A 25,940-nucleotide genomic window follows, 5' to 3' on the forward strand; every position below is an offset into this window, starting at 1 on the left:
CCCATGAACACTGTCTCGTTATTCCTCTTTTGCACTATTTTTTTATTTTTGTAACTTATAGTAATTTTTATGTCTTGCTCTGCACTGCTGCTGCAAAACAACACATTTCATGACATATGTCAGCGATAATAGACCTGATTCTGATCCCTGCACTGCACTTTCTCTGTAGCTGCTGCACTATATTCTGCATTCTGTTTTCTTTTTACTACCTCAGTGTAATAATTTATGGCACGATCTGCCTAGATGGCATGCTAGCAAAAGTTTTTCACCATATCTCGGTAATGTAACAGTAATAATAAGCCAAACCGAAGATGACCCTTAGGGAAAGGTTCCTGTCAGCGATAGTGGTTGGACCCAAGTACTAAGGGCAGCTGTGGTGGTGTGGAGCCTTGGGTAAAGTTTCTACTTTCACGTGATGGCTCCTTCCCTCTCTCTCCAGGTGATGATGTATGGACAACCGTACCGGATCTCCCTTTGGCTCCTGATGCCGGAGTCTCCCGTCAACCAGAATCTGGGAATGTTCATGGTGAAGATGTCTTCCTACACAAAGTCGGGGGCTGTAATCGCCACCATCTCCAGATCGGTGAGTACCTTCGGCAAGGATTGGCCTCCCCCATTCAATAAGACCACGGCTGGGCTTTCATATTTCATATTGATATGGGAGGGGCCATTTGGCCCATCAAGTCGATGCTGGCCTGTGGCCCTTCTCCACTTTCCCTCCCAATACCATGCCCCTTGATTCCCTTTGTGCCCAAAACCTACTGACCTCAGCCGTGAATGTTCCCAGCAAATGTGCCTTTGCAACCTTCGGAGGAGAGAATTCCAAACATTCACCTTGGCAGAGGTGTAGCTGCTACCTCACAGCCACAGCGACTCCAGCGCTGTGTGTGTGTGTGTGTGTTTGCACGTTCTTCCCGTGACCGTGTGGGTTTCCCCCGGGTGCTCCCGTTTCCTCCCACATCCCAACGACGTGCGGGGTCAGTGGGTTAATTGCCCCCGCTAGTCTGTGGGTGAGGGGTAGAATCTGGGGGGAGCTGATAGGAATGTGGGGAGAATAAAATGGGATCGGTGTAGATGGTCGGTACGGACCCAGTGGGCTGAAGGGTCTGTTTTCCTGCTGTATCTCTCTATGAATCTCAGTGATACAAACAGAGAAAGTAAAACAACATGTGACAAATGAAAGGAAGAAGTGTAGAGGAACAGAGGAACCTTGGAATGCCCGTGCATCGAAATCCCTGGAGGTAGCAAGCCCCGCAGGGTATGTGCCTTTATTGACTCAGGTAGAGAATGATACCGCAAGGAGTGTGTGCCAGAACTGAATGAAACACTGCTGAGGCCGAGAGACACAGGAGACTGCAGATGCTGGAATCTAGAGCAACAAACAATCCGCTGGAGGAACTCAATGGGTCGAGCAGCATCTGTGGAGGGAGAGGAATTGTTGACGTTTCCGGTTGAAATCGGGATGCCCGAATGCAGGGTCTCAACCTGAAACCTTGACAGTTCCTGTTCACTCCCCGCACAGATGCTGCTCGGTCCACTGAGATCTCCCGGCAGATTGTTGCTCTTCAGGACAGCTGGAGTACTGTGCACAGTCCTACACAAAGGATGTGACTTCAGTAGTACGGGTATATAGGGGGTTGTTGCCAGTGCCGGAGAGTGAGAGGCAGTCAGGTGAGGGTAGTTTTCTGTGGAGCATAGACGATTGAGGGAGGTTTAACTGGTGTATAAAATATGAAAGGCCAAGGCAGGGTGAGAGTCAGCAGTCATTTCTCTTAGCGGAGGGTTCAGTGAGTAGGTAAGTAAATTGGTAGCAGGATTACAGTAGAGTTGAGAAATTATTTCATTCACTGAGTGATGGATGTCTCGAACTCTCTGCCTGAAAGGGTGCTGGAGGCAGAAACCCTCTCCACGTTTAAACAGCACCTGGGCAGGACCTCAAAAAGCTCTGACCCCCAGAGTACGGACCCACAGCTGGCCGTGGGTTCCATCTTTTGGCTCTTTATCGAGTATATCAAGATTATTGTTTGTCAGATGTATAGGTGCAATGAAAAACTTCCTTGCAGCAGTATCACAGGCACAGAGCATCAGATAAGCAGCGTTCACAAGAAAAACGTCAATTAAACATGTACTATACACAATTTTTTTACAAGAACGCTATTGCATATGCACAAGGACGTGTGCACAGATACAATGAAAAACTTACTTGCAACAGCATCACAGGCACAGAGCATCAGGTACACATTCACAAGAAAAGCATAAATTAGACATAAATTATAAAGGGAAGGGCTCAATTAGAACAGAATAAAAACGAAGTCCATTGCAGTGCAAAGTAGTCCCAGTGTTGCTGTACTGAGGTGGTGATTAGGGTTGTGCAGGTTGGTTCAAGAACCGAATGGTTGAAGGGAAGCTGCTGTTCCTGAACCTGGTGGTGTGGGGACTTCAAGCTTCTGTACCTCCTGCTCGATGGGAGCTGCGAGAAGATGGCACGGCCCAGATGGTGGGGATCTTTGATGATGGATGTTGCCTTCTTGAGGCAGCGCCTCCTGTAGATACTCCCGATGGTGGGGAGGGATGTGCCCGTGATGTATTGGGCTGAGTCCACTGCTCTCTGCAGCTTCTTACGTTCCTGCGCATTCGAATTGCCGTCCCAGACCGTGATGCAACCAGTCAGGACACCTTCAACAGCACATCTGTAGAAGTTTGTTCGAGTGTTTGGTGACAAGCCGATCCTCCTTAACCTTCTAAGAAAGTAAAGACGCTGGCGTGCCTTCCTTGTGATTGCATCTATGTGCTGTGGACTCGGTGACTTCTACGGCTGCCTCCTGTGCTGTATTCTGTGAATGAGCAGATATTCTGTTTTGCAGTGTTGGTTGATTAATTATTGGTCCCAAATAGTTGGCTAGCAGATTGCGGGAGCCTTCCTGTGGTGTGAGATCACCCTGTGTGTTGTTCCCTTCAGGCAATGTTACATTACAAATCGTGGCTGCTGCAAACGTTGGACACTCTGCTCTATGCCCCCCTCTTCATTACCGGGCTGGTGGAGCAGACACAGGTCGTGGAGGTCGAGCTCTACTCTGACTACAAAGAGGACTCGGTGAGTGATGCATTAACACTGTTCAGGGTGACGTTTGTCAGCGAGTCTCTGCCTCAGCTCGGCGACGTGCAACTGACTGGGCAGCAGGGTGATCGACCTCATGGCGATGCTATGATTTTATCAGGAGCATCTCATCTGAGGTTCTTTAGGACGTAGTGTCTAGAGCACGGCCCACCGAGTCCGTGCTGACTGTCAGCCATGCGTTGATCCCATGCTAATCCCATTTTATTCTCCCCACATCTCCCATCAACTCCCCCCCCCCCCCCCCCCCCCCCCAGATTCTACCCCTCACACACACACTAGGGGGGCAATTTTCAGCAGCCAATTAACCCATCGACCCCTCACGTCATTGGGATGTGGGAGGGAAGTGGAGCACCCGTGGGGAAACCCACGCGGTCACAGGGAGAACGTGCAAACTCCACACACACACACACACACACACACACACACACACCCACCCCCGGGTCTCAGCGGCCCCACTGTGCCACTGTCCTGCTTCAAGTATTGGTTCAAGAATGAATGGAGTACAGGGCTCTGGGCAGGGGGAGGCCTCTGAAATCTGATGCCAGACGGTTTAACATCTCATTGGAGAGCTGACAGCCCCCTGAAAGTGCTGTACTCCTTCAGTACTGGGAACGTCGGCCTGGATTTCCTGCGTGGGTCCCTGCTGGGACGCAGCGATTCGGACGGGAGGGCGCCAGCCTCAAGTGATGGCTCGCTGGCCGAGTACCTGACTGTCACCTTTGCTCTGTGCAGTACACTCCAACGGTCGGGGCGGTGATCGAGGTCCAGAGTAAACACATCGAGATCTACAAGGCGCAGCTACTGATCCGCGCGTACTTCACAGGGATCAGGTGAGCCCCTTGCCTGGTGATAACATGGGCACACGGGGCTCCTGGCCTGGTGGGGGGGGGGGGGGGGGTGCCACGGGGACGGGCAGGCAAGCGTGTATGCCCAGTGAATCCATGCACTCGTCTTGGGGGAGGTCTGTCAAGTCTGGTCCACCATCCATATACAAAAACGACCCTGGCACCTCCCTGCTTCTGAGTGTTGGGCAGCCAAGTATCAAGGTGGTGTTGTGTAATGTTCCTCCCCAGACCTCTACATAGACCCAGCAGGTTCAATCCCAGGTCCAATGGATCGCACACAGGCACAGGAGAGGAAGGTAGACTCGGCTAATTGGCTGCTTGGGCTACAGATGAAATATTTAAGCCAAGTCCCTGTTCACGCTGGTGGAGGCATACCCTCTGTAGCCTCAGTGTGTGATGCAGAGAGGGCAGGGTAAAGAGCTGGTAACCATTGGCTCTGTAGTTCACCTGCCTGACCCATATTATGTATTCAATATTTCCTTCCCTGAGAAGGAGGCCATTTGGCCCATCGGCTCCCTGCCAGCTCACAGCCCCACCGCAACCCTCCACCGATTTTTTTTTCCCTATGAGTGACTCTCCTCGACTAGATGAGGGGCATTTTGCAGCGGCCAACTAACCCTCCAACCCACGCACTCTTGGGATGTGGCCAAACAGTCTGTTGGGGTCCTGCCTGTCGATGAGGGATTGGGAGGGTGAGAGTTGGAGATGTCAGTGGGAGGGTGATTCACCTTAAAGCCGTATTGTGCACATGTGAGTTAGCTTATAGCTCACAGCAAAATGGGACTTCAGTGATGCTGGATTAGCGGCCTACTGGATGTTCCTCCTGTTAATACCCAAATGCACTTTAGTTCACATTGTTATATCGGTAATTGGTTTATCATTGTCACATGTACCGAGGTACAGTGAAAAGCTTTTGTCTTGCATGCCATCCAGAACGTATCATTCCATACACAACTACGTCGAGTTAGTAAAAAGAGAACAGAATGCAGAATATAATGTTCCAGTTACAGAGAGAGTGCAGTGCAGGCAGACAATAAGGTGCAAGGTAGGTAGAGAGATCAAGAATTCAAGATTCTTTTAATTCAAGAGTCTTATAACAGCAGGATAGAAGCTGTCCTTGGGCCTGGTGGTACGTACTTCCAGGCTTTGGTACCTTCTGCCCGATGGGAGAGGGGAGAAGAGAGAATGTCCGGGGTGGGAGCAGGGGGTCTTTGTTATCCAGCGAACCCGCTGAGCTTAAAAGGAGCACAGGAAAGAGGACCCGCTCAGTTTCAGCTTGTAAGTCTCAGGCCCAGACACGGACCCCCGACTCCGGCCCCAAGCCTACCCACGACCCTGGCTCTTGGCGTCGTCGATCCCGACCCGGGTTCCAACCGCACAGCTGGCTCACGCACGGCGAGGGCACAGACCCCAGGATAACGAGGACCTCATGGACTTATGAGTTGGCCGGGTGTCAAACTATTGGGAGTACCAAACAGCTGGGTACTGGATCACGGGAGTTTTACTGTTCCTGTAGTTCTGCTATAAGGCGGTAGTTACATTCCTAAGAAGCCTCGAGTTGTAGAAGGTTGTGTTATAGCAGAATGGGCTGTCGTTGCCTTCAAAGCACCGATCGTGCTATAAACAATGCAGCCCGCGTAATGTAAACAGTGTTCCTTAATCACAAGGTCGCAAGACAAAGGAGCAGAAGCAGGCCATTCAGCCCATCGAGTCACCGTGAGCTAAACTATTCTCCCATCTAGCCCCAATTCCCAGCCTTTTCCCCATTTCCCTTGATACCCTGACTAATTAGATACCTATCAATCTCCTCCTTAAGCACCCCCAATGATCGGGCCTCCACAGCTGTATGTGGCAACGAATTCCATAAATCCACGACCCTCTGGCTTAAAGAAATTTCTCCTCATCTCTGTTCTAAATGGGTGCCTTCTAATTCTAAGACTGTGCCCTCTAGTCCTGGACTCACCCACCAAGGGAAACAGCTTAGCCACATCTACTCTGTCCAGTCCTTTCAACATTCGAAATGTTTCTATGAGGTCCCCTCTCATTCTTCTGTACTCCAGTGAGTACAGTCCAAGAGCCGACAAACGCTCATCGTATGTAATCCATCAATCGCGCTATGGAAGCGCGCGTTATAGCAGAACTACCTGTAGTTCTTAGGCAGGCGGGTGCTCAGAGAAAAGGATGGTTATGTCCATTTTCTCATCCTCCTCCCTTCTCTCTCTTGCTCTCGCTCTCTCTCTTTCCCTTCTGCCCTCTCCCACCCACCCCCCCATTCACTTCCTCCCTCTCTCTGCCTCCCCACCCCCTTTCCTTGCCTCCTCTTCCCGACCCCTCCCCGCTCGCCCCCTCCTTCTCTCCCCACAGGTACCTCCTGTACGCCTTCCCAGTGATGTCGGCCGTCATCGGCGTGTCCACCAACTTCACCTTCCTCTGTGTCCTCGTTCTAGCCAGCTACCTGCACGTGGTGTGGGGCGGGCTCTGGCCCCGGGACAGGGCGAGAGGTCAGGCCGAGAGCCTCCAGAGTACGGTGAGTGCAGGACGGAGGCGGGAGAGAAGGAGCCACAAGCAGGTCAAGTAAAGCCACCGTCGGACTGATCAATTGTTCCGTGGGGTCACGTCCAGGGCTCACTGGACAGCATCTGGGAATCAGAATCGGATTTGTTATCACTGATGAAGAGGGTCCCCTCACCCTACTGCTCCCGGCTGCTCACACCACCTCCCCCACTTGGTTCCAGGCTCCATCTTCCTTTCCCCACCAGATCCCACCATCTGCAGCCCTCTGTCACCTCCACCTCTCACCTCCCAGCCCTCCGACGCTCCTCCCACTCTCCCCTCCTCCATCTCACCTGGATCCACCCATCACCTGCCAGCTCGTCACCCCTTCCCCTCACCTCTCTACACCGGTTATCTCCCCTCTATCTTTCAGTCCAGATGAAGGGTCTCGACCCGAAACGTCGACTGTCCATTTCCCTCCACGGATGCTGCCCGACCTGCTGAGTCCCTCCATTATCTTGTGTGTTGTGACCTTTTCATGATGTTTCTCAGGTACCTCAGCAACTGTCCTTGGGGCCTGTACAGTGAATCCCAGTGTTTAGGATTTCTATGAGCCGATCAGTGGGGTCCTCTCTAGCCCTCTGCCCTTGCAGTAACCAGAGGAATGTGGCCAAGTCCCACACTTTGGTATTGGTTTATTATTGTCACGTAGATAAGATAAGATAGATAAGATTTCTTTATTAGTCACACGTACATTGCAACACAGTGAAATGCGTCTTTTGCGTAGTGTTCTGGGGGCAGCCCACAAGTGTTGCCACGCTTCCGGTGCCAACATAGCATGCCCGCAACTTGCTAACCCATACGTCTTTGGAATGTGGGAGGAAACCAGAGCACCCGCAGGAAACCCACACAGAGACAGGGAAAATGTACAAACTCCTTACAGACAGCAGCCGGAATTGAACCCGGGTCGCTGGCGCTGTAAAGCGTTACGTTAACCGCTACACTACCGTGCCTGCATGTCTTGCATACCGATTGTACAGGTCAATTCATTACACAGTGCAGTTACATTGAGTTAGTACAGAGTGCATTGAGGTAGTACAGGTAAAAACAATAACAGTACAGAGTAAAGTGTCACAGCTACAGAGAAAGTGCAGTGCAGGTGGACAATAAGGTGCAGGTCACAACAAGGTAGATTGTGAGGTCAGAGTCCATCTCATTGTATGAGGGAACCGTTCAATAGTCTTATCACAGTGGGGTAGAAGCTGTCCTTAAGTGTGGTGGTACGTGCCCTCAGGCTCCTGTATCTTCTACCTGATGGGAGAGGAGGGAAGAGAGAATGACCTGGGTGGGTGGGGTCTTTGATTATGCTAGCTGCTTCACCAAGACAGCGAGAGGTAAAGACAGAGTCCAAGGAGGGGAGGCTGGTGTCCGTGACGCACTGGGCTGTGTCCACAACTGCAGTTTCTTGCGGTTCTGGGCAGAGCAGTTGCCGTACCAAGCCGTGATGCATCCAGATAGGATGCTTTCTATGGTGCACCAATAACAGTTGGTGAGTGTCAAAGGGGGCATACCGAATTTCTTTAGCCTCCTGAGGAAGTAGAGGCGCTGGTGAGCTTTCTTGGCTGTGGCATCTACGTGATTTGACTAGGACAGGCTGTTGGTGATGTTCAGTCCCAGGAACTTGAAGCTCTCAACCCTCTCGACCTCAGCACCGTTGATGTAGACATGTGCATATACACCGTCCCCTTTCCTGAAGTCAATGACCAGCTCTTTTGTTGACATTGAGGGAAAGGTTGTTGTCATGACACCATTCCAGTAAGCTCTCTATCCCGACTCATCGTTGTTTGAGATATGGCCTATGACGATGGTACCATCTGCAAACTTGTAGATGGAGTTAGAGCAGAATCTGGCCACAGTGTTATGAGTGTATAGGGAGTAGCAGATCTCCATTTTGTAACATAACGTGGCTACAGTCCGTGGTTATTTGTAGCTGCCTCTGCCATGATCTACTCCACAGGCAACCTGTTTGCTTTCTCTTCCATTCTCCACCACCCCCACAGCTCCCTCCCCAGCAGCGCACAGCAGCTGGCCGATCCCTTTCGCTGCCACATCAGTTAATGCACAGCAGTGCCAACTTGTCGCACAACACGACGCCCTCGTTCATGCACCACAGGACCACCGGCGCCGCGAGACACACGCCCACGATGACGCCCAGGATGTCCCTGCAAGATCAAGACCACCGCACCGCTGATGCCTCTGGTAAGTGGTTCACCTCGCTTCATCATTTTCCTCAAACATTTCAGGTGAATGAAAATCTACAAATGTCCCATCAAACAATCCCAGGGAACCGGACAGCTATAGAGTAAAGCTGCATGGTAAACACTCAGAAGGCAGGGACAGCATGAGCTCAATACAGAATAAAGCTTCCTCCCCACCGTGCCAATCACACACTCCCGGGGTCAGACACAGGGTGAAGCTCCCTCTACACCGTCCCATCACACACTCCCAGGGTCAGACACAGACTGAAGCTCCCTCTACACCGTCCCATCACACACTCCCAGGGTCAGACACAGGGTGAAGCTCCCTCCACACCGTCCCATCACACACTCCCAGGGTCAGACACAGGGTGAAGCTCCCTCCACACCGTCCCATCACACACTCCCGGGGTCAGACACAGGGTGAAGCTCCCTCTACACCGTCCCATCACACACTCCCGGGGTCAGACACAGAGTGAAGCTCCCTCTACACCGTCCCATCACACACTCCCGGGGTCAGACACAGACTGAAGCTCCCTCTGCACTGTCCCATCACACACTCCCAGGGTCAGACACACAGTGAAGCTCCCTCTACACTGCCCCGTCACACACTCCCGGCCGAAGTATTGTGCAGGTTAGATACTGGGTAATCCTCCCTCTACAAACTCCAGTCAACACTCCAGGACACAGGTTAGACACAGAGCGAATCTCCGTCTGCACTGTTCCGTTAAACATTCCTTGGGCAGGGTCAGCATGGGTTAGACATGGAGGGAAGCTTTCTGTGGGTTTGGCATAAACTCAGTAAATGTGATCTTTTGTTCCTTTCCAAACTTGTTTAGAATGACTGCCTTAAACACCTCACGATGTGGAGTACATTGAAATAGTTAAAAATTATAAAGGTGCAAATTAAATGTGTGCTCCCCTCACCCTTGGAATGATGGAGCTGAGGGATCGCTCTGGTCTGAATGATTCAGCAGTAATTGAAAATCAAAAAACTGTAGATGCGAGAAATATGGAATAAAAACAGAAACTGCTGTTCAACAGGCTGGGCAGCATCTGTGGAGAGAGAAACATTAATGTTTCGGGCTGAAGACCCTTCATCTGAGTTGGTGAAGGCAGAAAATGAGTTAGTTTTAAGATGCAGGGAGAATGGATCAGACTAAGGGTGAGACCAGGGTTGCCGAAATGTTTCCAAGTTCACAGAGCCACTGGACGCAGAGGTGTTAAAGATGTGAACACCTTGTTAAAGCTGTTGTTGAAACCGGAAACCTGAAACCAAAGGGAGATTTCTGGAAACGTCCAACAGATCAGTCTTAGAGTTATCCAGCAGGGAAACAGGCCCTTTGGCCCAACTTATCCATGCTGACCAGGAATCATAGAACAGTACAGCACAATACAGGCCCTTTGGCCCACAATGTTGTGCCGACCTTTAAACCTCGCCTAGGACTATCTAACCCCTTCCTCCCACATATCCCTCTATTTTAAGTTCCTCCATATGCTTATCTGGTAATTTCTTGAATTTGACCAATGTACCTGCCTCCACCACCACCCCAGGCAGCGCATTCCACACCCCAACCACTCTCTGGGTAAAAAACCTTCCTCTGATATCTCCCTTGAACTTCCCACCCATTACTTTAAAGCCATGCCCTCTCGTATTGAGCATTGGTGCCCTGGGAAAGAGGCGCTGGCTGTCCACTCTATTCCTCTTAATATTTTGTACACCTCTATCATGTCTCCCCTCATCTTCCTTCTCTCCAGAGAGTAAAGCCCCAGCTCCCTTAGTCTCTCCTCATAATGCATACTCTCCAAAACAGGCAGCATCCTGGTAAATCTCCTCTGCACCCTTTCCCACGCTTCCACATCCTTCCTATAATGAGGCAACCAGAACTAGAAGGGAATACAGCAGGGAAACAGGCCCTTCGGCCCAACTCATCCATGCCGACCAGGGAGCCTATCTAGTCTAGTCCAGTTTGCCTGCGTTTGGCCCATATCCCTCTACGCCTCTCCTATCCATGTGCTTGTCCAAATGCCTTTTACCCACCTCTACCACTTCCTCTGGCAGCTCGTTCCGTAGACCCACCACCCTCTGTGTGGAGAGAAAACTTTCCCCTCAGATCCCCTTTAAATTTCCCCTCCTCTCACCTTAAACCTGAGCCCTGTGGTTTCAGACTCCCCTACCCTGGGAAGAAGACTGTGACCACCCACCTTGCCTGTGCCCCCCATAATTTTATAAACCTCTGTAAGGTCACCCCTTGGTCTCCTGCACTCCAAACAGCCTCAGCCGGTGCATTCTGTCCTTGTAACTCAAGCCCTCCAATCCTGACAACAACCTTGTGAATCCTTTCCGCTCCCTTTCCTGCTTAACGACGTCCTTCCTACAGTACAGCGACCAGAACTGCACTCGATACTCCAGGTGCGGTCTCACCAATGTCTTGTGCCGGGCCAGTACTCAAATGGATAACTGATTCAACCAGAAACAGCAAGTTCACTGAAACGTTGAGACCCTTTCAAGTTACTTTACTGTCATCCGCCCATATGCTATAAAAACACACGGAGGAACGAAATGTCGTTTCCCCCAGAATCACACAACAGAGGACATACATAGAATAGAAGATGTACAACAAATGCAGACAAAAAAATTGTGCAAGTACACATAGTGCAAGAAACGGCATATACAGGATGCAAATTTAGTGCAGGGTTAGTGCAAAACCAAGTTGGACAAAGAAAATACAGAATTCGGTGTGCTGCACTAATTGTATAAACATGTTCAGCAGCAGCCGAAGTTCTTACACACTGTTGTGCAAACCAGGGCTTTTGACGCGGCATTTGTCTGAAACTGTCTCCAGGGTATTCAGGAGCCTGACAGCCTGGGGGGAAAGAACTGTTGGAAAGTCTAGTAGTTCTGGCCTGGATGCTCCGGTACCGCTTGCCAGACGGCAGTGGGACAAATAGGTCATGGGAGGGATGAGAAGGGTCATCTATGATTCTGTAGACCTTGTGTGTGCATCGTGTGTTGTAGGTATCTAGGGTGGAGGGAAGAGGTACTCCAATGATCTGCAGGTTTGCCAGGCAGAAGATGAGGTGTTCCCCAACCTTGCGTTGGGTCTCATTGTAACGGTGCAGGAGGTGGCAGACAGGTCAGTGTGGAGTGGGATGGAGAATCCAAATAACAGGCAACTGGAAGCTGAGTGTCACTCCTGCGGACTGGGCAGAGGTGCTCCACAAAGCCGTCGCCCTATTACGTTTGGCTTCTGCAGTGCAGTGGAGACCACACTGTTGAGCAGCAAGTGCAGCACCTTAGCCTAAAAGAAGCACAAGTGAACCGCAGCTTCCCCTGGAAGGGCCATTGGGATGGTGTTGCATCTCCTGTGATCGCATGGGGAAAAACGTGGGTGCTTGAAAAGCTCGGCTAGGACTGGTGGAGGAGCCCAAACCAGTGAGGGTCCCTCCCATTTCCCAGATTACTGGCCCAAGTTCCTGTCAAATAATCGTAGCTTAACGTTTTGCTGGTTGGTTTTGTTGACCGTCTACATCGTATTGGAACTCAATGGTCAAACAGTATGGATCAAGTTATCTAAACGCTGGTATATCTTTCAGGTTTATCCTGGTACTCGGCTGGAATAGAGTCACGCAGTCTCACGATACCTGAACACCCTCCAGGAGGTAAGAGGCCCTGTCTTATTTTTTAAGCATGTCGTTGGGCACCCCAGCAGGTCCCTACAAACGTCTGGTCCCATCCTCTCGAGTGTTTCCCATCTCTTTGAGCTGCATCATGGGGCCCGTTGGCATCTGTTCTGCCCAAGACCGCAAGAAACTGCAGAGAGCTTTTGATTGCATGTCATTCCAGACACAAATACATTGAAGTAGTACAAAAGGAAAACAGAATGCAGAATATAGTGTTACACACAGCTGCCTGACCTCCACTGATACTGCCTGACCTGCTGAGTTCCTCCAGCATCTTGTGTGTTGCTGTAGAATAAAGTGTTACAGTTACAAAGACAGTGCAGTGCAGGGAGACAAAGTGCAAGGGCCACGACAAGGTAGATTGGGAGATCAAGAGTTCACCTTTTAGCGTATAAGAGGTCTGTTCAAGAGTCTGATAACGGCGGGATAGAAGCTGGCCTTGAGCCTAGTAGTGCGTGCTCTCAAACTTTTGTATCTTCTGCCCAACAGGAGAGGGGAGAGGAGAGAATGACCGGGGTGGGAGGGGTCCTTAATTATGCTGGCTGCTTTCCCAATGCAGTGGGAAGTGTAGACAGAGTCCGTGGAGGGTTCAACTGAAAACCCAAGCTGATCCTACATGCCCAGCTTTGAGTTGCCACTGTCTGCTCTGAACCCATCCCCTTGAGCTCACTGGGTAGTGCAGCACAGTGACCGACTCCGGGAGTTGGGTTCGATCCTGACTACTCAATGGCTGTCTGCACGTTCTCTCCATGGTGTCCCCCAGGTGCTCCAGTTAACCCCCATGTCCGGAAGATGTGCTTGTAGGTTAACCAGCTGCTGTAAGTGGTCCCTAGTGTGTGTGGGTGAGGGGCAGAATCTCGGGGGAAGTCAATTGGAATGTGGAGAGAGAAAGTGGGATCAGTGTGGGATGGGTGTAAATGGGTGGTCGTTGGTCAGTGCAGACTCGGGTCTGTTTGTGTGCTGTAAAGTCAAGGTCGAGTTCATCGTCCATGTGTGCACAGGTGCAGTGAAAAACTACTTGCAGCAGCATCACAGCCACATAGCATCCGATAAGCAGCATTCACAAGGAAAACATAAATTAAACATAAATTATACACGATTAGAACAAAAATAAAGTTCATTTTAGTGCAAAGTGATCAGAGTGGTCATTAGTGTTGCTAACCTGGAGTGGTGATTAGGGTTGTGCCGGTTGGTTCAAGAACTGAATGGTTGAAGGGAAGTAGCTGTTCCTGAACCTGGTGGTGTGGGGACTTCAGGCTTCTGTACCTCCTGCCCGATGGGAGCTGCGAGAAGATGTCACGGCCCAGATGGTGGGGATCTTTGATGATGGATGTTGCCTTCTTGAGGCAGCACCTCCTGTAGGTACTCCCGATGGTGGGGAGGGATGTGCCCGTGATGTGTTGGGCTGAGTCCACTACTCTCTGCAGCTTCTTACGTTCCTGCGCATTCGAATTGCCGTACCAGACCGTGATGCCACCAGTCAGGATGTATCTCTCTGTGAATTGTGCTTCTTGGGAGATGTTGCCTGCACTCATTCAGGCAAGCGGAGAATATCCTACTGCAGTCCTGGTTATTACAAGAACTACCAGCTGGCACGGCACTTGTTGCCGAGAGATGTAGTGACTGTACGTTACTGACACAATGAAGTGTTGTGGCGCTGTCAGTGGTTAGTCTGTAGATGTTATGGGAACAGGTCAGAGTCAGTGGGGCTGAGCCTTATTGGCCACCAATGACCAGTCCCACTGGAGTGAGTTCAAAGAGGAACAGTTCTGGTTCCTCAGCGCGCCGTGGGCAGAACATTGACCTTGAAAATAAAAACCTGCAGATGCTCGAAATCTGAAATACAAACCAAACACTGGAAATACTCAGCAGGTCAGACAGCAGCTGGGGAGAGAAAATCAGAGTTGATGTTTCAGCCTTGACTTTGTTAATGATGTCTCAATTGGACCGGGCACAGAGAAGGTGTGAACTGCAGCTCAGCAGTGCTCCTGCACTACAGTCGCAATCCGCCAAGTAAACAACAGTGCCGACCAACTAATTGCCCACGTCTTCCATGGTCTATTCAATAAACCTCTGTAGAGAACCGTCCCTGAATCTTACTCCAAGCACATGACTGATAAACCATCAAGTCATGCCCAGTAAAAGACTTGATGTTAACAGTCAGTCTTTCTTGAGCCAGTTTACAGATTAATCCATTAATCTGACGGCAGCCAGTTACATCTCATCGGACAATGACAGCTGGGTGATTCAAGCCTGCAGGTAATGATGGCTATAAGGCTCTCGACAAGACCAGAAAGGTTAATTAGAAAATTAACCTGGGCGACGGGAGAGTCAGTGTGGAGTTGATGGACATGTGGAGAGAATGGGTTACAGAGAAATCGGGGAATGGAACTGATGAGATGATACTGAGAACCAGCATGGTCTCAAAGGGCTGAGTGGCCTCGGGTATTGTAAGATATAAATATGAGAAATGAAGGGCGCCTTCAGGTGAAGGTGCAGCTGTGTCTCCAAGTCACTGCCGGCCTTATCGTCGGCTACACGGAACAGTCCGTGCTCCAAGCCTACACTGGTAACGCCCCCCAACTCTTCCTCTGCTGCATCGACGACTGCACTGGGGCTGCTTCCTGCACCCGTGCTGAGCTCGTCAATTCCATCAACTTTGCCTCCAACTTCCACCCCTGCCCTCAGATTCACTTGGTCCATCTCCGACACCTCTCTCCCCTTTCCGGATCTCTCTGTCTCCATCTCCGGAGACAGATTAACCACAGACATCTTCTACAAACCCACTTGACTCCCACAGTTACTCCTTCCCACCCTGTCACTTGTAAGGACGCCATCCCCTTCTCCCAGTCCCTCCGCCTCCACCACATCTGTTCCCACGATGAGGCTTTCCATTCCAGGACATCAGAGATGTCCTCCTTTTTCAGTAACTGGGGTTTCCCTTCCATCACCGTTAATGCTGCCCTCACCGGTATCTCCTCCACTTCCCGCACATCTGCCCTCACCCCCTTCCCTCCCTCGACGTAACAGGGACAGGGTTTCCCTTGTCCTCACCTGCCACCCCACGAGCCTCTGCATCCAACATATCATTCTCTGCAACTTCCGCCACCTCCAACGGGATCCCACCACCAGGCACATCTTCCCCTTCTCTCTGCTTTCCGGAGGGACCGTTCTCTCCACGACTTCCTTGTCCAATCGGCCCTCCTCACTGATAACCCCCCTGACACTTATGCCTGCAACCGCACCATGTGCTACACCTGTCCCTACACCTCTTCCCTCACCGCCATTCAGGGTCCCAGATAATCCTTCCAGGTGAGGCAGCGCTTCACCTGTGAGTCTGAGGGTGTCATTCATTGCATTCGGTGCTCCCGGTGTGGCCTCCTGTACATCGGTGAGACCTGACGCAGATTGAGTGACCGCTTCGTCGAGCACCTTCGCTCCGTCCGCCGCAGTAGCCAGGTGGCCACCCACTTCAATTCCACATCCCACTCCCATACTGACATGTCTATCCACGGCCTCCTCTACTGCCACGTTGAGGTCAGGCGCAGGCTGGAGGAACAACACCTCATATTCCGCCTGGGGAGTCTCCAACCTGATGGCCTCAACGTCGATTTCTCTAACTTCTGGTAACCCCTCCCCTTCCCCCCTCCTTCCCTTTTCTTTCTCTCCTTGTTTTTCCTCATTCCTGTGGCCCCCCCTCTCCCCCCTCTCCCCTCTCCCCTCCCCCTTTCCCTGCCCTCATGACCTGCCCATCTATTCCCCACCTCCTTCCCTTTATTCCACGGTCCACCGCCCTCTCCTACTGGATTCCTTCTTCAGCCCTTTGCCTCTTCTACCTGTCACCTCTCAGCTTCTTACTTCTCCCCCTTCTCTCCCACACCCACCCTCCTACCTTCCCCCTCTCACCTGAACTCACCTATCACCTCCCTCCATGTACTCCCCCCCCACCAATCTTCTTATTCTGGCTCCTGCCCTCCTCCTTTCCAGTCCTGATGAAGGGTCTCGACCCGAAACATCGACTGTTTACTTCCCTCCGTAGATGCTGCCTGACCTGCAGAGTCCCTCCAGCACTTTGTGTGTGTGTTGCTCCAGATTCTGGAGAAACTCTTGTGTGTTCAAGTTTATTGTCATAAGCATACGTACGCAGGGTATAACTGCCATGAAGATGAGCCTTCTGCAGCAGCAGCACAGTGCATTACAAGACAAGGGCAGACATGAATTAACATTAACTTAAATTAATTTAAATTGCACATAACTTACACAACAAAATAAACAGAACAACGTTAGTGCAAGTTGAGAGAGAGCGAGAAATATAGTCAGCGGTATTGTTGGGAAAAGAAATCTGGTAAATTGGTTTATTATTACAACATGTACCGAGGTTCAGTGAAAAACTGCTTTGCAAGCCATCCATACAGATCAGTTCATTACACAGTGCATTGAGGCAGTACAAGGGAAAACAATATGCAGAATGAAGTGTCACAGTTACAGAGAAAGTGCAGTGCAGGCAGACAATAAGGTGCAAGGTCATAATGAGATAGATTGTGAGGTCAAGATTCCATTTTATTGTACTAGGGGTCCATTGAATGGTCTTATAACAGTGGGATAGAAGCTGTCCTTGAGCCTGGTGGTACGTGCTTTCAGGCTTTTGTATCTTCTGCCCGATGGGGGGGGGGGGGGGGGAGAGAAGAGAGAATGTCCGGGGTGGGTGGGGTCTTTGATTATGTCGGCTGCTTTACCGAGGCAGCAAGAAGTGTAGCCACAAGAGATTCTGCAGATGCTGGAATCTGGAGCAACACGCACGAAATGCTGGAGGAACGCAGCGGGTCAGGCAGCATCTATGGAGGGAAATGAACAGTCGATATTTCGGTCCGAGACCCTTTGTTCAGGACTGGAAAGGAAGAGAGCAGAAGCCAGGAGTGTAGTCCATGGAGGGGAAGCTGGTTTCTGTGATGCGCTGGGCTGTGTCCACAACTCTCCGCGGTTTCTTGCGGTCCCGGGCAGAGCAGTTGCCGTACCAAGCCGTGATGCATCCAGATAGGATGCTTTCTGTGGTGCATCAGTAAAAATCGGTGGGGTACTGATGATAAGATAGGAATGGGAGGGACAGGATGGACAATGAACAGTTGGACCAAGGCCTGCGGTTCTGTTCATTCAGCACTGGCCTGTTGCTGGAGTAGCTGAGTGTCTGAAGATTGTCAGGTTCTGACCATCTAAATTCTGCCCTTACTTTACAGCTTCGCCGATGAATAACTTTGCAGCAAATCAGAGCGACTCAAGAATGCCTCAACCTATGTCACACGGTAGGGGTTCCAGCGATCAGAGCACTGCCCATATCACCCCTTGTCCCTGGTGGACTGCATCAGATGGGGAACTGATAGCAAAGGCAGCCTACTGACGGACTGCTTATGTGGCTCCAGTATTCTTACGCATTTGGAGGAGAGGTCACACATCCCGTTAATTACACAGGAGGGAAGATTAACAGAGCCTTTCTGAAACGTATTACAGAAAATTATCTAGAAGAGTAAAGTGTAGTCATGCACGTTTCCAAAGGGAAGATGTACGACTAACCTGAGTGATTTTCTTGGAAAAAGTAACGGTGGGTTAATGGTATAGGTGTAACATATCTGGATTTTAAAAGGGCCTTCAATATTATATACTCCATTGGTCACAGATTTATACAGCAGGGAATTAGGTCCTTCGGCCCAACTTGTCCATGTTATCTACCTGAGCTAGTCCCAATTTGGCCCACAACCCTCTAAACCTTAGTGCACCTACTTAAATGTCCTAATTGTACCCACCTCTCTCGCTTCCTCTGGCAGCCCGTTCCATGTACCCACCACCCTCTGTCTGGAAGAAGTTGTCCCATGGATCCCTTTTAAACCTTGCCCCTCTCGCCTTAAACCCATGCCCTCTTGACTGCAGTCAGACCATGCAGAATCAAATGATAAGGGAAGCTGGCTAGAAGATTAAAAGAAGATTTTTTTATTAGTCACATGTACATCGAAACACACAGTCAAATGCATCTTTTTGCGTAGAGTGTTCTGGGGGGCAGCCCGCAAGTGTCGCCACGCTTCAGATGCCAACATAGCATGCCCACAACTTCCTAACCCGTACATCTTTGGAATGTGGGAGGAAACCGGAGCACCCAGAGGAAACCCACGCAGACACGGGGGGAACGTACAAACTCCTTACAGATAGCGGTGGGAATTGAACCCGGGTCGCTGGCGCTGTAATAGTGTTACGCTAACCGCTGTGTTGGTCCCTCGGGTGGTCGTAAGCTGGACATGATGCTCCAACTGGATCATTGCCCAGTTTTCTAGACACTGGAATCAGGACAGTTCTGAAAACTTGCAGTGACAGCAAACTGGACCGTAGTTAAAACTGAAGAAGATTGTGACTAATGAATAAACCTGCAGGGTTGTTGTGGAGTTGGACAAGTGGATACAACAGAGGCAGGGAATTTTGGAAGGAAAAATATTAAAAAAAAAATATGGAATGGGAGTGGGTGAGTGAAGGAATGTGAGGGCATAGATCCACAGATCTCTGAGGGTAGTGACGTGGAGGACCTGGGCTGGTGAGGGCGTACTAACCTCACAACACGTAGAAAAACTCCGCATATTCTGGTCTGCATATTGTGTTTGGGAAATACTGGAGAAGGTGCAGAGGAAAATTCCAAACCCGGCTGAAATAAGGCCAGTCTTAGAAGAAATTCTTGTGTGGAGAACAGTATGTGAAGCACATTCTGGAGCTGTACAACAGAGATACATTTAAATTGGTAAATTAAATTGGTTAATTGGTTTATTATTGTCACGTGTACCGAGGTCCAGTGAAAAACTTTGTTTTGCATGCCATCCAGACAGATCATTTCATCACATCGAGGTAGTACAAGGGAAAAGTAATAACAGAATGCAGAATAAAGTGTCACAGCTACAGAGAAAGTGCAGTGCAGGCAGACAGTAAGGTGCAAGGTCATAACGAGGTAGATCGTGAGGTCAAGAGTCCATCTTATCGTGCTAGAGGACCGTTTAGTCTTACAACAGGGAGCTAGGAGCTCTCCTTGAGCCTGGTGCTTTCAGGCTTTTGTATCTTCTGCCCGATGGGAGAGGGGGGAGGAGAGAGAACGGTTTAGGGGATCAACATAAGAGAGAGAAAGGACGAGAAACGTGTGGGTGATTGAGAGAATTAAGGTTGGTGAGGCATTCCTTGCAGCACCACAGCAATGCAGTTGGGCAAAAGGTGTCTATCTGAGCTAAAGATTCTCTGTATTATCTTTTGGACATTAAAGGGGCAAGGGTAGAGGGGATCTTATTGCCATAATGGAGACATCTAATCCAGAGGGCATAGGTTTAAGGTGGGGAGCAATAGGGGCGATCTGAGGGGGTAAAAGGTTCCCCCAGAGAATGGCTAGAATCTGGAATGCACTGCCTTAAGGGGATGGTGGAGGCAAAGACTCTCAATATTAAAGTACCTGGATGCGCACTGGAATCACCAGTGTATAGACGTCTGCGGACCCGGTGCGGGTAAATGGGGTTAGGCTACTCGATGGTCAGCCTCGGATATGGTGGGCTGCTTCCTTGCTCTGTGACTCTATTACTGATCATTGCCTGGATTCCAGTAATACAAAAGTTGTCCTTACTTTTCAGACACCTCGACAGGCAGCCCTGGAGGAAACGAGAGCAACTTAATATCGACTCAATATAATAGTAACGGTAAGAACTGAATTGCTGGAACATTGCCCCGAAAGTCTCTGTTCCTGGTGGATTCCATTGTACATGTTTGGGAATTGGGAGCAGAGACGTGATAATGGAAAGAAAAATAACGGCAAAGGGCTGGCTAATAAATATTACATCTGGAATATAGGAGAACACAAAAATATAGGAGCAGGAATAGGCCCCTTGGCCCCTCAGGCCTGCCCTGGTCTGTGCCATGCCTCTTCCGTCCCAGTTTCCCACAGCCCTCATTTCCCTGATGCTTTTAAAAAAAATTCTCTCCCTCCTATTCAAACCCTGCTAATGATACAGATTCAGAAACCTCCAGGGCAGAGAATTCCAGAGATCCACCACCGACTGCGAGATGGAATTCCTAAACACCCCACAGGTGCTAGAGTCGCTGCCTCACTGCTCCAGAGACCTAGGTTCAATCCCGACCTCCGGCGCTGTGTGTCTGTGTGTGTGGAGTTTGCACGTTCTCCCTATGTGACCGTGTGGGTTTCCCCCGAGTGCTCCAGTTCCCTCCCACAAGATATATGGGCCAGTGGTTATGGTTAGTTGGCTGCTGTAAGTCGTTCCCTAGTGTGTGGGTGAGGGGTTGAATCTGGGTGGGGGGGGTGGGGTGCGTGGGGAGAAGTTGATGGGAGAATAAAATGGGACATTTAAATGGTCAGCACAGACTCCATGGGCTGAAGGGCCTGTTCCTGCGCTCTATGACTTTGAGGTCTTACTGAGCACCACTGAAGATGCTGACAAGGTTGTGGTAAAAGAGAATTTAATGGAAGTTGCTGGAAGTCAGAAATAGATGGTAAAAGTGTAGCACAGGTTAACGTACTGGTCAGGCTGAAATCAATGCAGGGAGTGGACATAGAGTTTCCAAACCACCGTGTCCAGATCGGGCGTACCCCTAGAGCCGTGGGAAGTATGGATCAGTGATGGTGGTAGGTAGTAATGCTCCGTTAATCCGGCATCTTCTGGCTTCTGGCTTCTGGACTGTGAGCCGGGTGTGTGGCCAGAGCCGGGATTGGGGTCTGGAACTCCAGGGATTGGGGTCTGGAACACCAGGGATTTGCAGCCAGGGTCCGTGGTGCTTGTAGAGTTCCCACTCCCTGTAACCTCACCGGGTTCACCAGCAGTCCTGATGAAGGGTTTCGGCACGAAAGGCCGACTGTTTATTTCCCTCCGTAGATGCAGCCTGACCTGCTGAGTTCCTCCAGCACTGTGTGTGTGTGTGTTGTTCCAAATTCCAGCATTTCTTGTGGCACTGCAAAATTTATTATGCTACAGTGTAATTTGTAAAAACAAAAGAGACGTAAGTGTGTTTGGGTCTGAGGAGAAGTAACATCCAATAGTCTGGAAAATCTCCTGGCCCCCAAATGTGCCGGATTATCGGAGTTTTACTCTCGCCATTATCTGCTTGTCGTCCTCTGTGCTGAGAAGGAACTGGAGGGTTGTAAATGTTACCCCGTGGATAGAACGAGTGGAATGATAGACCAAGACTTCCAGTGACCACAGGCTGGGAGAATCAGAATCAGGTTTTATTATCACTGACATATGTCAGCACGTGTTTGGGCGGCACAGTAGCGTAGCGGTTAATGCAACGCTATTACAGCGCCAGCGATTGGAGTCTGATTCCCGCCGCTGTCTGTAAGGAGTTTGTACATCCTCCCGTGTCTGTGTGGGTTTCCTCCGGGTACTCTGGTTTCCTCCCACATTGCAAAGACGTACGGGTAGGTTAATCCGGGTTTAAAATGGGCAGCGCAGACCCGTTGGGCCGCTGTAAGTAAAATTTTTTTTAAAAATGTTGTGAAATGTGTTGTTCTGCGGCAGCAGTACAGTGCAAGGCTTAAAGAGCTGAGGAACTGCCAGAAGCAATAATTGGCTTCAAAGTTGATATTCTGTGCAAGTGTGGATTAATGGAGCAAAGATTTGTTAGAGGCAAATCAGGCTTCACTGACGACTGAATTCCTTGGTGAGATGACCAGTTTGAGGGCAATAGAGTTGCATTCGATAAAACGCAACATTAAAAATTTGGCAGCAACGTTAACGTCCATGGAATAAAAGGAGGAAAGGCAGTTGGACATGGAGTTGTCCCCGGGTAGAGAACGGTCTAGCAGTCGTTTGTCAGGGTGCATGGGCTGGAACACCAATTCCTCCATATATTAGCAGCTGCGATTTAAACTGCTCTTGGAACGTGGCAAAGATCTGCCCGCTGTGCTGTGTCAAGGAGGCACCAGAGAAGAGATTCCCATTTAAGATCAGGACAGGCACTAATAAACCCTATGGAGAATTCACAGGAAGCCTCTAAACACAGCCAGAAGAATGTGGAACGTGCTTCCCGAGGGCATAAGTACATCTAATGCACATGGCTTGAGGAAGGACAAAGTCATTGGGGGTGGTGGGTGTGAGGGGCAAGAGAGGCAGTCAGCTGTCGGCACCTTTGTCTGCTCGGTATTCTACGTTTAATTGTTGGCCTCTACTGCGATCACAGGTCACTGAGTGGATTCTAGTCCTCTGAACATTGCCCTTGTTTTTCAGACAGCACTGAAGCAAACGGGAGCAGCTTGAGAATATCTCAACACAGCTTAAACGGTGGGTGTTCAAGTGATCCGAGCGTTGCCATGAAAACCCTGCTCCTGATGGAGTGCATCCGTGTGCAAGTTAGGGAATCAATAGCAGGGGGATTTTCACAGGGGGCGGGGGGAGTAATTCTAGAGGGCTGGGCAATAGCAAATGGGGAACAAATCATGAGGTGTTGGAGGAGCACCAAACAAGCTCAGAGTCAGGTTTATTATCACTTGACTTATGTTGCATGAAATTTGTTGATTTGCGGCAGCAGTACAATGCAAAGACATACAAATTACTGTAAAAAAAAATTACAAAATAGGGCAAAAAAATAACGAGGTAGTGTTCATGGGTTCATGGACCATTCAGAAATCTGATGGCGGAGGGGAAGAAGGCTCCTGTACCTCCTCCCCGATGGCAGTAACGAGAAGAGGGCATGTCCCGGGTGGTGAGGGTCCTTAGTGACAGATGCCGCCTTCTTGAGTCACCGCCTCTTGAAGATGTCCTCGATGGTGGGGAGGGTTGTGCCCGTGATGGAGCTGGCTGAGTCTACAACCCTCTGCAGCCTCTTGTGATCCTGTGCATTGGAGCCTCCACACCAGGCGGTGATGCAACCAGTCAGAATGCTCTCCACTGTACATCTGTAGAAATTTGCAAGAATCTTTGGTGACATACCAAATCTCCTCAAAATCTTAAGTAGAGCTGCTGGCGTGCCTTCTTCGTGATTGCATCAATGTGTTGGGCCCAGGATAGATCCTCCGAGATGCCCAGGAACATGAAGCTGCTCACCCTTTCCACCGCTGACCCCTCAATGGGGACTGGTGCGCATTCTCCCGACTTCCCCTTCCTGAAGTCCACAGTCAGTTCCTTGGAAAGGAGTCCGCAATCTGCTGGGGGAGCTCAGCAGGTCAGCAGCATGTGTGGGGGTGGGGGGGGGGGGTGGGTGGCTGGAGGGAAGGAATTATCGATGTTTCAGGTCAAAAGGTGTGGAGACGGGGAGGAGCTGGGAGAAGGAATAGTGAGGGAGCACAGACTGGGTGGGTTGCTCCTGTACATCCCACATCGGAATGGTCTGCCGGCTGGGCCTTGCACGAAGGGGTTCTGAACACTGAGTTGTGTCTTGCAGAACTGCCATTGGAAACGGTTGGCGTGACGGAGCAGCCACCTCCAGGTACGACGGGGTTGTCGGAGCGTCGTCCCACTGGGTAATGGGCTGAGCACCATGCGGGTCAGTACGGGCCGAGGTCACAGTCGGGTTTATCGTCGCCTGCACGAGCATGCGTACGCGCGGGTGCAGCGGAAAACGTGCTGGCAGCGGCGCCTGTGCATCTGGGGGCAGGTGGGTGGAGAACGGGAGTGGGGAGCCCCCCCCCCCCCGACTAACACGTCAAGTGCTCTCCCCTCAGCCGAAACAGAGGCCGACTCCTCCAAGTACCAGAGTGGAAGGCAGGACAGCATCGTTGCAGACACAGGTAGTGTGTGAGGCAGAGCAGCCCCTTTACCCACTGTCCCCTCCCCTCCCTCCCCCCTCCGTGTCCTGTTGGGGTGGGTCAGTGAGCCATCACGCTACATCTGGCTCTCCCAGTCCACGGCCAGATTACGGGATGCGCAGAGGGAGCTTCTCGACTTGAACAGCACTGGCTAGACACGTCTGTCGCTCATCACCCATTGAAAAAACCACAAGGTGCTGGAGGAACTCAGCAGGCGGTCAACGTTTCGGGTCAGGACCCTTCTTCAGGACTGAAGATAGGAAAAGGGGAGGTGGGGTGGGCACAGGGTGGTGGTAGGTAGATGCGGGAAAGGAGGAGAGAGCAGATCCACTGGGGGATAGGCCCTGGTGGCCCATGGGGTGTGGGGTGTGGGGGGGGGGGGGGGGGGGAGGGGAGGAGGGAAAGAGGAAAAAAAAATAGGTGAGGAGAGAAAAGAGAGAGAGAGAGGCTAGGAAAGGGAAGAGGCTTGGTGGGGTGCTGGGAGTGGTTTTGGATTACTTAAAGTGGGAGAACTCAATGTTCATGACGGAAAATGAGGTGCATTTGGACCTCTCCTGACCTATCTGTGATGGTGTGGGAGGTGGGAGTTGAAGGCAGGCACAGCTGGCGCCCATGGTCTGTCGAAAGAGAGAGGAATGGAGAGTGAAGTTGCTCCGAGTGAGGACAAGTTCAGCTGAGGCGGAGGAGAGTGTTAGTGGAAGGGGGCTGGTTCTGTCTCTATCTCCCATTCCCCACAAGCCTCACAGGACTGCAGATGCCAGGGTCAGGTAGAACCCACGTAGGGAATCGGACAGTCAACATTTCGGGTCGAGACCCTTCATTCCCGACTGAGGATCTTGACCCCGAAATATCGACTGTCCACTGCTGCTGCCTGACCCACTGAGCTCCTCCAGCAGCTCCTTTCTGTATAGCCCCTGAAATCAGACGGTATCTAGGCAGCCAAGCCCTCCTCAGGGTGTGGGGTCAGACCAGATAGGGATGGATGATATCCTTCTAAGGTGTCTGCTCAAGACCAGTGTTTGATTCTGGATTATTTAATGGCTACACCCCCTGGCGTGGTGGGGTTCCAACCCTCTGCTGATCAGGGGTCTGGGCAGCTGGGTAATACCCCCAAAGTGTGGGGGATGGGGTATAGGTGGAGGTGACCTTCCTCCCCCAGCTTACTGAACCACCCACCTTTGTCTCCATCTCTGTTCACAGCGGTTGATTTTCCAGCAGAGGAGGAGAGCCCTCCCTCAAACGTCAGCAGACATTCGTCAGGCGAGATGGAGGCCACACAGCAACCCCTCCCATTCCCGTAGTGCCGGAGGCTGGGTGGGAACTTCCGACAAAGAAATGCAGGGATTGTGGATAGTGTGACCGGCCTGTTCCAGGGTCTGACAGTGGGGGTAGAAGGTGACACCCCCAGGTTCTGCTGTTCATTCTTTGCTGATGGGTAGTTCTGTATATGTAGTTGAAGAGAATGCACAGTCTAGTCCCTGGCAGACTGGCCTGTGCCACTCAGACCGTACACCCCTGGCAGCACTGGTCAGTCAGTGACCCACCTCTCTTGCCTGTCCCATGCACCTAAATTAGTTTATGAACAAACTCTCTCCCCTCCCTGGTTCTGTACACTCATTGTTAAAACAGCCTCCTAGGTTATATGGCTTTAAACCCCCAGCTACACACAGGCATTGAGCAAACTCATCAGGAGAGCTTTCATTGTGTGACGAGGGGTTCTAGTTTCCTATCCTGAGATCTTCCCACACGGCTGAATCAGAATCATCTCCTGCCAGGAGAGG

At 50.8% G+C, this 25,940-nt stretch overlaps 1 protein-coding gene across 3 annotated transcripts; it reads left to right on the forward strand.

Moving 5' to 3' along the window:
• Positions 1-443: 443 nt before the first annotated feature.
• bscl2 (BSCL2 lipid droplet biogenesis associated, seipin) lies at positions 444-25,508 on the forward strand. Of its 3 annotated transcripts, XM_052045282.1 has the most exons (12): positions 444-583; positions 2,960-3,094; positions 3,851-3,948; positions 6,328-6,490; positions 8,517-8,715; positions 12,309-12,374; positions 17,630-17,695; positions 20,039-20,104; positions 22,643-22,696; positions 23,796-23,840; positions 24,076-24,141; positions 25,360-25,507. In XM_052045282.1, the coding sequence occupies exons 1-12, from the start codon at positions 446-448 to the stop codon at positions 25,458-25,460; spliced, it is 1,197 nt and encodes a 398-aa protein (XP_051901242.1). In that variant the 5' UTR covers positions 444-445; the 3' UTR covers positions 25,461-25,507. The 3 variants fall into 3 exon arrangements, with proteins under 3 accessions (XP_051901242.1, XP_051901243.1, XP_051901244.1); XM_052045283.1 differs by lacking the exon at positions 24,076-24,141 and having other exon boundaries at positions 25,360-25,508; XM_052045284.1 differs by lacking the exon at positions 24,076-24,141 and having other exon boundaries at positions 23,796-23,897; positions 25,360-25,487.
• Positions 25,509-25,940: the final 432 nt, after the last annotated feature.

Source organism: Pristis pectinata, chromosome 38, assembly GCF_009764475.1.
Source record: "Pristis pectinata isolate sPriPec2 chromosome 38, sPriPec2.1.pri, whole genome shotgun sequence".
In the NCBI taxonomy this organism is placed as follows: Eukaryota; Metazoa; Chordata; class Chondrichthyes; order Rhinopristiformes; family Pristidae; genus Pristis; species Pristis pectinata.

What these genes read in the sequence shown, in the direction of transcription:
- bscl2 (XM_052045282.1), top strand. Translation starts at nt 446, where the DNA reads ATGTATGGACAACCGTACCGGATCTCCCTTTGGCTCCTGATGCCGGAG. An exon ending in CCGAGAGCCTCCAGAGTACG is followed by an intron (nt 6,491 to 8,516) that starts GTGAGTGCAGGA and finishes CCACCCCCACAG; the next exon opens with CTCCCTCCCCAGCAGCGCAC. An exon ending in CAGCATCGTTGCAGACACAG is followed by an intron (nt 24,142 to 25,359) that starts GTAGTGTGTGAG and finishes CTCTGTTCACAG; the next exon opens with CGGTTGATTTTCCAGCAGAG.